This window comes from Mesoplodon densirostris, chromosome 15, assembly GCF_025265405.1.
Source record: "Mesoplodon densirostris isolate mMesDen1 chromosome 15, mMesDen1 primary haplotype, whole genome shotgun sequence".
In the NCBI taxonomy this organism is placed as follows: Eukaryota; Metazoa; Chordata; class Mammalia; order Artiodactyla; family Ziphiidae; genus Mesoplodon; species Mesoplodon densirostris.
The window spans coordinates 38,156,364-38,168,579 of NC_082675.1; the positions used below are offsets into that span (position 1 = coordinate 38,156,364).

General features: G+C 38.1%; 1 protein-coding gene across 2 annotated transcripts in view; it reads left to right on the forward strand.

Annotated features, from left to right (window-relative positions):
• COLEC12 (collectin subfamily member 12) overlaps nt 1–10,922 on the forward strand; it is a 195,002-nt gene extending 184,080 nt beyond the window's left edge. For both annotated transcript variants that reach the window (XM_060118788.1, XM_060118789.1), the window contains 2 exons: nt 2,729–2,874; nt 10,470–10,922. In XM_060118788.1, coding sequence (XP_059974771.1) covers nt 2,729–2,874; nt 10,470–10,489 — 166 coding nt within the window. In that variant the 3' untranslated portion in view covers nt 10,490–10,922. The remainder of the gene's footprint in view (nt 1–2,728; nt 2,875–10,469) is intronic.
• Nucleotides 10,923–12,216: the final 1,294 nt, after the last annotated feature.

The window sequence follows — 12,216 nt, forward strand, 5'->3', positions numbered from 1 at the left end:
CACTGTTCAGACCTCTATAGTGGGAGAAAATTCTACAGCAAAGAAACACTTCTCACTACTAAGATTTTTCCTGTTTTGAGGTCAGGCTCTTACCAGCAGAAGTTTCTTAGCCACGAAGCCTCAGTCAATCTTGTGGTTGATGAGAAATACTAAGTTGTGAGGTTGGAAGGGGCTGTTCCCAAAATTGAGAGTCTGTGCTCTACCTCCATAAGTAGAAACCCAGAATCCTGGGGGGTGCTTCACACCCACTGGCTGAGGTGCTTGCAGTGATTCCAGCTCCCTGGAAGAGGGACTCCAGATGCTTCCACGGTCCCCAGCGTACTCAGAATACGGTGTCCAAGTACATACACACGTTGCTACCCAACCACTTCTGTGACGTGTACGTTATACTGTGGCATTCAAGGATCTGGCGCCCAGGTTTCAGCCATTCTTCTTTCCAGAATCTACCTATGAATGAGGTTTAGGCAACATTTAAGCTGAAATTCTTCTCCAAAATATATACATTCTATTTATCTGACACATTCTGCTCTATTACAAGCATGCAGACTGGGGGGATTTGCCACAAATCATTCCATGTGATTTTAGCTTTTCCAAAGAGATGCTGTGAGACTTAGTCTTTGAGACAAATTGCTCCTGCAGCCTGGCTTCAGGCTACTCCACCGCACATCCATGCTGGTCCCACTGGAGTCACTCCACTCACAGCTGCCTTCTACCTTTAGTCCTGAAGGATTGCTTTAAGCACTGCATGTGAAGAATTCCAGTGACCTGGAAAAAATGAATGGAGAACGGTGATAAAGACAATCTCCTTTCTTATCAAGCAGTTCTCTTTTTGTCTCATCTATAAATCCCTTTTATCTACTCAAAAGGGCAAGGAAATGCAAGGGGAAAATATTAAACAGATCTTCTATCAGAATTCCTATTTATGCGATTTCCCAACTAACTGGGAGATAAAGAATACTAAATGTCCTGTCAGTATGCATCAAGAATCACAATCTCAAATTTGATAAACAAAATTGGAATGGAACCCCCTCGTATAACTACAGAAATGAACAAAGTGTACACCAACAACATCAAACTGCCCAGGCATTGTTGACATTTCCGGGAGGGTCCTGCAAGGTGGAAACACACACAAAAAAGCTTGCCTGAAAGTTTCCTTCCAACTTCATCTCTTTCTGGCATCACTGTGACAGTCTGAGAGTCTTACCTCATTTGTTTCTTGCCTGTGATGTAAGTTCTGAGAGGGCTGGGACTCTATTCTCCACAGTGCCATGTTGCCATCAGCTAGCATTCTTTATCCCTGGCACATAGTTGGTGCTCTGTGAATATCTGTCGAATGAATGAGTTAACGAATGACTATTTCTGACTTCCACCTGAGTATCGTCCCGCATTTACTCTCATCAGTTGATGGTTTCATCTAAATTATCTCTTCATCACTAGATTTATTTAAGTGAGGTCACTTCATTTTATAAAATATCCCAAAATATACAGTTGGTTTGGGGGAGTCCACGCTACCTTGTTACACCCTTTAACTGTAAATTTCAACTCTCCTTTCCCATTGCCCTGATTTTTGCTGGTCTTGTCGTCAAAAGAAGTAGGGCAACTTGGGCTCTGTCCCCAGGTGACCCTGGTAAGAGCCTGGCCTCAGAAAAGGAAAATCTTAGTAGTGAGAAGTGTTTCTTTGCTGTAGAACTTTCTCCTGCTATCAGGGTCTGTACAGTGGAAGATTTCTCTCTAGCGGCCAAAGCCACAGCCACTCTGATACGAACATGAAGCACGGACCAAAGTGAGTTATTATTAGATGATGCTGGTTGGGTAATGAGTCATCATTTATGGGAAGCACTTCCTACTGCAGATGTTTTTTCGGACCCTCTGCACGAGGCAAGCTTGTCCTCTTAGGAGGTAACCACAAGCTTCTGTGCAAAGACCTGGTTCTCAGAGAAAACGTAGTCTTCCAAGTTTTGAGTCTTGGAAGCACATCTAATTGACTGCTTGGAAATAGAGTCAGGAACAGCAAACGTTGGCAAAGGGGTGCTTTGAGCAGCAGCATGCAAGTTAAGCCCCAAATGAGCTCATCCTAAAGAAAACTTGTCTCTCTCCCAAAAAAGGCAGTGAGATGTATAAGTCATTTTCAGTAAGAATAAATTACTATTTCTTTCTATAGCAATTAACTATCTACAACTTAGCCAGAAAACCATAACCAAGTGTTTAATTGTAGGTTCTTGTAAGTGTATATCAAGGGTCTTTCGCTGTCTCTGCCTGACTCTGACTTGTTAGAGATATCAGAACGTACAAGGATCCCTCTGGGTTCTTCCAAGAATGTGTGTGCGTGCGTGTGTGTGTGTGGTCCTCAGAATGCATATACATTCACACACAGATATACACCCACATGCCCAGCAGTCAGCATTCCAGGGCACGTTAGAAAGCTGCCATTCATCTAACTGTGCTGGAGACAGATTTACTCTCTCAGCAACGTGATGAAGCAGCTCAGTGAGCTGATTGCACTGTGGCAATGATAACAAGGCTGCAGGGAGATGCTGCATAACACAGTGCTCTGCAAAACAGCTGCTTATTCTGAATCAGAGTGTGCACAGCTTTTTAAACAGTGCATTTTCATTCCCGGACAAATGACAGGCCTTGGTTTTGTTTTTTACTTTTCTCTGCTGCTCTTGGGTAAAGAAAACTTCTCTGTGACTTTGCAAATAATACTTGATTTCTGTTTTCTTAAAAGAAATTGGAAAGCTGGACAGCCAGATAACTGGGGTCATGGCCACGGGCCTGGAGAAGACTGTGCTGGGCTGATTTATGCTGGGCAGTGGAACGACTTCCAATGTGTGGACCTCAATAACTTCATTTGCGAAAAAGACAGGGAGACAGGTAAGCAGCAGAGGGGATTAAAGAGAGAGCCTCTGAGCTTATATCTTATTAAAGGGCAAGAGGTGATGAGTATAAGGGATCTGAATGTAGGCTCGGTAATCGGGTTCCAGTCCTGGTTCTGCCATTTACTAGCTGGGCAAGCTATGAACCTCAGGGAAATAATAGTATCTTCTTAATGGGGTTGTTGTGAGGACTTAAATAAGTTAATAAATGTGCCTAATGTAGAGGAAGTACTCAATAAATATTAGACTAAAAGGCCTAGGTCATTACCTTATAATATTGTCAGTCAATTGTTATTTAACATATGGCACCAGTGTTAAGTCTTTTTCATAGAGTTCCATGTACGGATAATTCAGGTGGCCAAGCATTCAATTCCACATGTATTTATTGAGCATTTACTATGGGCCAGATGCTGTGTTAGATAATGTAGGGATATAGTTTCTCTGCCTCCTTATAAGCTCATAAGCCTAAGAGGCATTTGGAGATTCTTTTTTTCATTTCAAAAGGTACTTATGTAAAGCTTCATTAAATACATGACCCTCTTCAGGACATAGCATCTTAAGTTTTCTTCATCAGAACTAGATTTGAAAGTTTGTGGTGGGGGAAGGAGGAAATGGGGGTGAATGGTAATAGGTATGGGTTTCTTTTAGGGATGATGAACATGTTTAGATAGCTCTAAACTATACAATCTTGTGAATATTATGTAATTCTATCTCATAAAGTCTTTATTTTGAAAGTTGGTGGGAGACGTTGAAGGGCAGGCACTATCTTTGTGCTCTCCCTCTGCTGTGCTCCACAGCACCAGTATCACCCCAAGGGGAGCTTTTACACACGTCTGATGCCCAGTTTTTTGCAGCTGCCCCCCAGGGAACACCCCTTGATCTCCTGGCTCTAGTGGCCAGTGAGCTTGCATTCCTGGGTCCCATGAGACTATAACAAATAAATCATTCTTGGCCAGCTGCTATCCCCAGGGGACTGTGCAGACAGCAAACTGAATCATACCCCCAGTATTTCTGTGAAAGAGGCCTATTTGCTTGTCCTGGAGCTTCAGCAAGAGGGGTAGGCTTCTGGTTTGGCTCATCTAGGGACCTACTGAGGTGCCCTCCAGGGACAAAGGCTGGTGGATGCCATCTTTGTGACCTCCCTCTGCCTCATGACAGGGTGCAGGTAGCTCCCAGGATGGAGCTTGTACACTTGTCTGGCACCCTGATTTCTGCAACAACTGTGCAGGAGACACCTCTAGGTCACCCAGTTCTGGTGGCCAGTGGGACATACATTTCAGTCCCACAAGACTATAAATATTTGCATACTTTAAAAGCTGCTGCCTGAAGGTCTAGTTTCTTATCAGCAAGACTCTAGTTGCTGACTGAGATCCTCCCCTTTGGGGCACTGACAGGTCTTGGCACACTCAAATGCTAGGAGCCACTAAAAATAAAAAAGGCTGCTTGAACAATCACAGTGGTTTGAAGGACAAGCAAGAGCTAGGGCAGGGTTGAAAGATAAGGTTCATTCCTACAAGATGCCACTCCCTCAAGATTGGGAAAGAGGGTTGTTTTATCTAGTTTGACAACACAGAGAGTCAAGCAAAATGAAGAAAGATACATATGTTCTGAATGAAAGAACAAGATAAAACCTTATAAAAAGTCCTTAATGGAGATAAGTGATGTACCTATTAAAAAGTTCAAAATAATAGTTTTAAAAATGCTCACACTGAACTCGGGAGAAGAATAGATGAACACAGTTAGAACTTCAATAAAGAGATAGAAAATATAAGAATGTACCAAATAGAAGTTACAGAGCTGAAGAATACAATAACTGAACTGAAAAATATATACTAGTAGGGTTCAGTAGAAGACTAGATGAAGCAGAAGAAAGGATCAGTGAGCTCAAAAGCAGGGCAGTGGAACACACCCAGTGGAGAAGCAAAAAGAAAAAAGAATGAAAAAACGTGAAGATAGTTTAAGGTACTTATGAGATAACATGAGGTGGTCCAACATTCACATTATAGGGGCCCAGAAGGAGAAGAGGGGGGTAAAGGGGCAGAAACTTCTTGAAGAAATAATGGCTGAAAACTTCCCTAAACCTGGGAAGGAAACAGACATCCAAATCCAGGAAACCCAGAGTTCCAAATAGGAGGAACCCAAAGAGACCCACACCAAGACACATTATAATTAACATGTCAGAAGTTAAAGACAAGGAGAGAATCTTAAAAGCAGCAAGAGAAAAATAACTTGTTACATACAAGGGAACCCCTATGGACTGTCAGCTGATTTTTCAGCAGAAACTTGGCAAGCCAAAAGGGAGTGGAATGGTTTTATTAAAAGTGTTCAAAGAAAAAAACTTCCAGTTAAGAATACTCTACCCAGCAAAGTTATCCTTCAGAATTGAAAGAGAGAGAGAGTTTTCCAGACAAGCAAAGCCTAAAGGAGTTCATCACCACTAGACCAGCCTTATAAGAAATGTTAAAGAGGCTTCTTTACACTGAAAAGAAAGGGTGCTAATTAAAAACAGGGAAACATATGAAAGTATAAATCTCACTGGTAAAGGTCAAAATATATTTACCTTTACATATACATAGTAAAATTCAGAATACTCTAATGTTGTAAAGGTAGTGGAGTAACACTTATAAAGCTAGTATGAAGGTTAAGAGACAAAAGTAATAAAAATAACTATAACTACAATGATTTGTTAAGGGATACACAAGATTAAAAGATATAAATTGTGACATCAAAAACAAAATGGTGTGGGGGCAGGGAGTAAAAACACAGTTGTAGAATGCATTAAAACTTAAGTTATTAAAATAGACTATTATAAATATAAATTGTTGTATGTAAGCCACATGATAACCACAATGCAAAAACCTATAGTAGATACATTAAAAAAAGGAATCTAAGCATACCACTACAGAAAATCATCAAGTCACAAAGGAAGAGAGCAAGAGAAGAAGAAATAGAGGAACTACAAAACAGCCAGAAAACAATTAACAAAATGGCAAGTAATACATATATTTTAATAATTATTTTAAACATAAATGGACTACATTCTCCAGTCCAAAGACATAGAATGGCTGAATGGATAAAAATACAAGACCCATCTATATGCTGCCTACAAGAGACTCACTTCAGATGAAGGATACACACAGACTGAAAGTGAAAATGTAAAAAGATATTCCATGCAAATGGAAACCCAAAGAAAGATGGGGTAGCTATATTTATATCAGACATAATAGATTTTAAAACAAAGACTGGAATAAGAGACAAAGAAGGTCATTACATAGTGATAAAGGAATCAATCCAACAAGAGTATATAACATTTGTAAATATTTATGCACCCAACATAGGAGCACCTAAGTAAAAAAAGCAAATGTCGACAGACCTAAAGGGAGAAATAGACAGCAGTACAGTATTAGTACCCCACTTTCATCAGTGAATAGATCATCCAGACCAAAAAATCAATAAGGAAACATTGGCCTTAAATGGCACATTAGATCAGGTGGACCTAACTGATAGAAAAAATCCCATCCAAAAGCAACAGAATACACATTCTTCTCAAGTGCACATGGAACATTCTCCAGAATATATCATGTTAGGCCACAAAAAAAGTCTCAATAAATTTAAGAAGAAGATTGATTTCTAGTCACATATCATTGTGACTGGAAAAGATGCTTGATATGGCTTCAATCACAAGAAGAAAACTGGAAAAATCACAAATATGAGGAGATTAAACAACATGCTACTGAACAACCAGTAGGTCAAGGAAGAAATCAAAAAGGAAGTAAAAAATATGGTGAGACAAATGAAAATGCAACATATCAAGACTTATGGGATGTAGCAAAGCAGTTCTAGGAGGGAGGTTCATAGCAATACATCCTATATCAAGAAAAAAAGATCTCAGATAAACAACCTAACCTTACCCCTCAAGGAACTAGAAAAAGAACAAATGAAGCCCAAAGTTAGTTGAAGGAAGGAAATAAAGATCAGAGTGGAAATAAATGAAATAGAGACTAAAAAGATAATAGAAAAGATTAACGATAGAGCTGGTATTTGAAAGATAAACAAAATCGACAAACTTTTAGCTAGATTTACCAAGAAAAAAATATGGGCTCAAATATATACAATCAGAAATGAGAGAGGAGACACTGTAACCGGTATCACAGAAATACAAAGATCACTATGAACAATTATACACCAACAAATTGGACAACCTATGAGAAATAAATTCCTAGAAACATACCATCTATGAAGAAATGGATCATGAAGAAATAAAAAAATCTGAACAGACCAATTACTAGTAAAGAGATTGAATAAGTAATCAAAAACCTCCCAATAAACAAAAGTCCAGGGCCAGATGGCTTCATTAGTGAATTCTACCAAACGTTTAAAGAAAAATTAATACCAATCCTTCTCAAACTCTTCCAAAAAATAGAAGAGGAGGAAACACTTCCAAACTCATTTTATGAGGCCAGCATTACCCTGATACCAAAGCCAGACAAGGACACTACAAGAAAAGAAAATTACAGGCCAACATCCTTGATGAACTATAGATGTAAAAATCCTCAACAAAATATTAGCAAACCGAATTCAACAATACAGTAAAAGAATTATACGCCATGATCAAGTGGGATTTATTCCAGGGATATAAGGATGGTTTAACATCCACAAATCAATCAATGAGATACACTACATTAACAGAATGAAAGAAAAAAATCATATATCATCTCAATAGATGCAGAAAAGCATTTGACAAAATTCAGTGTTCATTTATGATTAAAAAAAAAAAAAACCCAACTCTCAAATGGATTCCCTGTAGAGGGAAACTCTCTATAGAGGGTCTGTGACAAGCCCACAACTAACATCATACTCAATGGTGAAAAGCTGAATACTTTTGTTCTAAGATCAGGAACAAGACAAGGATGCCCACTCTCACCACTTTCATTCAGCATAGTATTGGAAATCCTAGCCAGAGCAATTAGGCAAAAAAAAGAAACAAAAGGCATTCAAATCAGAAAGGAAGAAGTAAAACTGTCGCTATTTGCAGGTAACATGATATTTTATATATAGAAAACCCTAATGGCTCCACCAAAAAAAAAATTGTAGAACTAATAAATGAATTCTGTAAAGTCGCAGGACACAAAAATCAATATACAAAAATATGTTGTGTTTCCATACACTATAACAAACTATCAGAAAGAGAAATTAGGGAAACAATACCATTTGCAATTGCATCAAAAAGGAAAAAATACCTAGGAATAAATTTACCCAAGGAGGTGAAAGACCTATACACTGAAAACTATAAGACATTGATGAAAGAAACTGAAGAAGACCCAAATAAATAGAAAGATATTCTGTGCTCATGGATTGGAAGAATATTGTTAAAATGTCCATACTATCCAAAGCAATCTACAGATCCAATGTAGTCCCTAGAAAAATTCCTATGGCATTTTTCACAGAAATAGAACAAACAATCCTAAAATTTGTATGGAACCAAAGTAATCTTGAGAATGAAGAGCAAAGCTAGACACAGTCCCTGATTTCAAACTATATTACAAAGCTACAGGGATCAATACAATGTGGTAATGGCATAAAAACAGATACATAGATCAGTGAAACAGAATATATAACCCAGAAATAAATCCATGCATATGGATTATTTATCAACTAACTTATGATAAAGGAGCCAAGAATGTACAGTGGGGAGAGGACAATCTCTTCAATAAATGCTGTTGAGAAAACTGGACAGCCACATGCAAAAGAATGAAACTGGACCACTCTCTTATACACAAAAATAAGCTCAAAATGGATGAAAGACTCAAATGTAAGACCTGAAACCATAAAATTCCTGGAAGAAAACATAGGTGATAATCTCCTTGACATTGATCTTGGCAATGATTTTTTGGATCTGACAACAAAAGCAAAAATAAGCAAATGTGACTACATCAAACTATAAAGCTTCTGCAAAGCAAAGAAAACCATCAACAAATGAAAAGTCGGCTTACTGAATGGGAAAAAATATCTGCAAATCATAGAACTGATAAGGTGCTAATATCCCAAATATATGAAAAACTCATACAACTCAATAGCAAAACACCAAACAATCCCATTGAAAAATGGGCATAAGATCTGAACAGACATTTTTCCAAAGAAGACATACAGACGGCCAATAGGTACATGAAAAGCTGCTCAACATCCCTAATCATCAAGGAAATGCAAATGAAAACCACAATGAGATATTACCTCACACCTGTCAAAATGGTCATTATAGAAAAGACAAGAAATAACAAGTGTTGGCGAGGATGTGGAGAAAAGGGAACACTTAATGAACTGTTGGTGGGAATGTAAATTGGTGCAGCCACTATGGAAAAACAGTATGGAGGTTCCTCAAGAAATTAAAAATATAATAGAACTACCATATGACCCAGCAATTCCACTTCTAGGTATTCATCTGAAGAAACAAAAACATTAACTTGAAAAGATATATGTACCCTTATGTACCCTTATGTTCATTGGAGCATTATTTACAATAGCATTATTTACAATATGGAAGCAATCGGTCCATCAATAGATGAATGGGAAAAGAAAATGCAGTATATAAATACAATGGAATATTATTATTCAGCCATAAAAAAGAATGAAATATTGCCATTTGTGACAACATGGATTAAACTTGAGGGCATTATGCTAAGTGAAATAAGTCAGACAGAGACAGACACCATATGATCACACTTATATGGAACCTTAAAGAAAAAAATGGAACTCATAGATACAGAAAACAGGTGGTTGTCAGAGGCGGAGAGTGGTGGGGTGTACAAAATGGGTGAAGGGGCTCAAAAGGTATAAACATCTAGTTATAAAATAAATAAGGCATGGTAATGTAATGTCATGTACAGCATGGTGACTATAGTTAATAATCCTGTTATATATCTGAAAGTTGCTAAAAGAGTAAATCTTAAAAATTCTCATCACAACAACAACAAAATTATAACTACATGTGGTAGTGGACGTTAACTAGACTTACTGTGGTGATCATTTTGCAATATATACAAATTTGGAATCATGTACACTTGAAACTAATATGTTATATGTCAATTTTATCTCAATTTTTAAAAACAAAGTTGATGACAAAAATATATTTTGCTCAAATTATTTTTGACAGTAACTGGGGCACAAATTTTGCATTTATCCATTCAACAGTCATGTATTGAAAACCTCTAGTGTGTCAAGCACTCGTCCAAGTGCTAGAGGTCTCCAGACATGTAAGGAGCTCCCATCCTGGTCAGTTTCAGGAAAAGAACACAAATATCTCAACAAGAGATTAGAGTAGAGTGTGACAAGTGACCCAGATTTGTCATTTGTTAGCCTTCTTTGGCCATTTGGGATTTGAGCTGGGACTAGGATTCCCCAGAATAGGCTCTTTCAAAGTGAATTTTACCTTTTATTTAATCTGAGTAAGAATTTCTAGGCATTTATTTGAAAAAAATAATTATTGAACGATGTATTTGGAATGTTTCCTATAAAAACACATGTTCCTTTTTTGAATTACACATTAACATTGTTCTTTAAGAAAAACTAACACCCATCCTTTTTCCTTTCTTTTAGTACTATCACCTGAATTATAATGGACTGTGATATAATAATAAGAGCAAATTTTCAGACAGTTCTCAAAGGCAAAAGATACTTCTTCCTCATTGCATCACCTTCTCACCAGATTGAAAAAAAGCAATGAAAACCAATTACTGAAAAAATTGACAACCAACGTTCTTTACCATCTGCCATTACTTAAGGACTTGGGAACAAAAGTGTTCTCCCAGTATGATACATTGATTTTCAGTATGCAAATGGACTGAATCACATAGATTTTTCTCAGCCAGTAATCGTACAGTTATGCAAATCATGTCTTCCAGAGTATGGAATGCTCCAATCAGAAAAAAGATTATCATTGGTTGTTGAGCTTTAGGAAGAACTGAAATCATATACTGTGTAAACAGTACCTTACATTTCTAAAATCCCACATGTAGGAAAAATATGCAGACATACAGATATATAGGTCAACTCTTAGTAACAATATGAAATATACTTAAAGAGCTTTTAAAACTTTGTATTTTTGTACAAAATATTTGCCTTTTTACATTTTTTTTTCTTTTTTTTTGTTATTTTACCAATATAGTACATGAAGCCAAAGAAAACAATAATGGTACTAATAAAAACGCATAGGGTTTCTTGTCAGATTTAATTCTACACAGTGGCAAAGAATTTTTTTCAGTTGTGGTTTAAAAAAATAATTAAATATGTGTGTATATGTATATTTTTTAATGTATCATTTCCTCAGAGGAATCAATCACTTGAAATGTCTAGAAGTGTCCTTGCAGATTTTGCCAGTGTAGGTCAAGCCTGAGCATATATGTGGCTCAGTCAAGTGGGCCATGCATCAAGCCCATCACCAGCCAAGACTCTTGCTGTGTGTCTGCCAGGCTCAGAGGAAGTGGTCAACTCAGGATGTGCTTTTACTTCCTTTTGGCGGAGTCAGGGGTGGTGGAGAGGCATCTGTTGGGAAGGGCGGAGCACCTGAATCTGGCCATCTAGAAGGTCCTGTTTTATGGCTGAGGTATGGATGTACTTGGTATCAGACCCATACCAGAGCTGATACTAAATGTCAGGAAAGTATGGCATCACATCGGCCAGAGGCAGAAATGTTAGAAAGATGGGGACAGCTAAACACTACCTGGAAAGTTTATATTTTCTTAAGTCAGAGTCCAAAAAAACCATAATTCCAAGGCACATGCATGATGAAATGCAAGAATAAAATCTTGGCCACTATGTTGAACTCTTGCAAAGAACCTTTTGTCTGAGCCCATCTACCTTCTACTCCTTGACTTGCCATTGAAAAGTCTAACATGAAATGTGCTGAAAACAGGCTTAGATGTAACTGATGCTCAAAGGTAAGATTTCCATCCAACAGATTCCCTCTCCTCTCCTCCCAAGGAGCTCCCCAGCAGTGCTGCTACCTATCCCACATACAATGGTAAAAGAATAAAGACAGAGTTTGATTTTCACACCTGCAGCTGTGTGGACTGTGTTGTCTTGCCCTGGTCACCGTTCATGCCGTCTCTGCAGCCCAGGAATGGTCACCTCCTCAGCACCTTTATGCCCTCCTGTCCGGTCCATGTAGTCTGGTCGGGCTGGTAGGACCCGCTGTTGTCTGGGCCCTATGACACAAGACAGGCACTGGACGCTGGTACCTCTTCAGGCTCAAGACCTTCTATAGACTAAGCTCTATCCGCTTTTTCATCCTATTCTGGTTTCTTAGGTGTCAGTTAAGATTCATGTTCCGAAGCAACTTGAACGT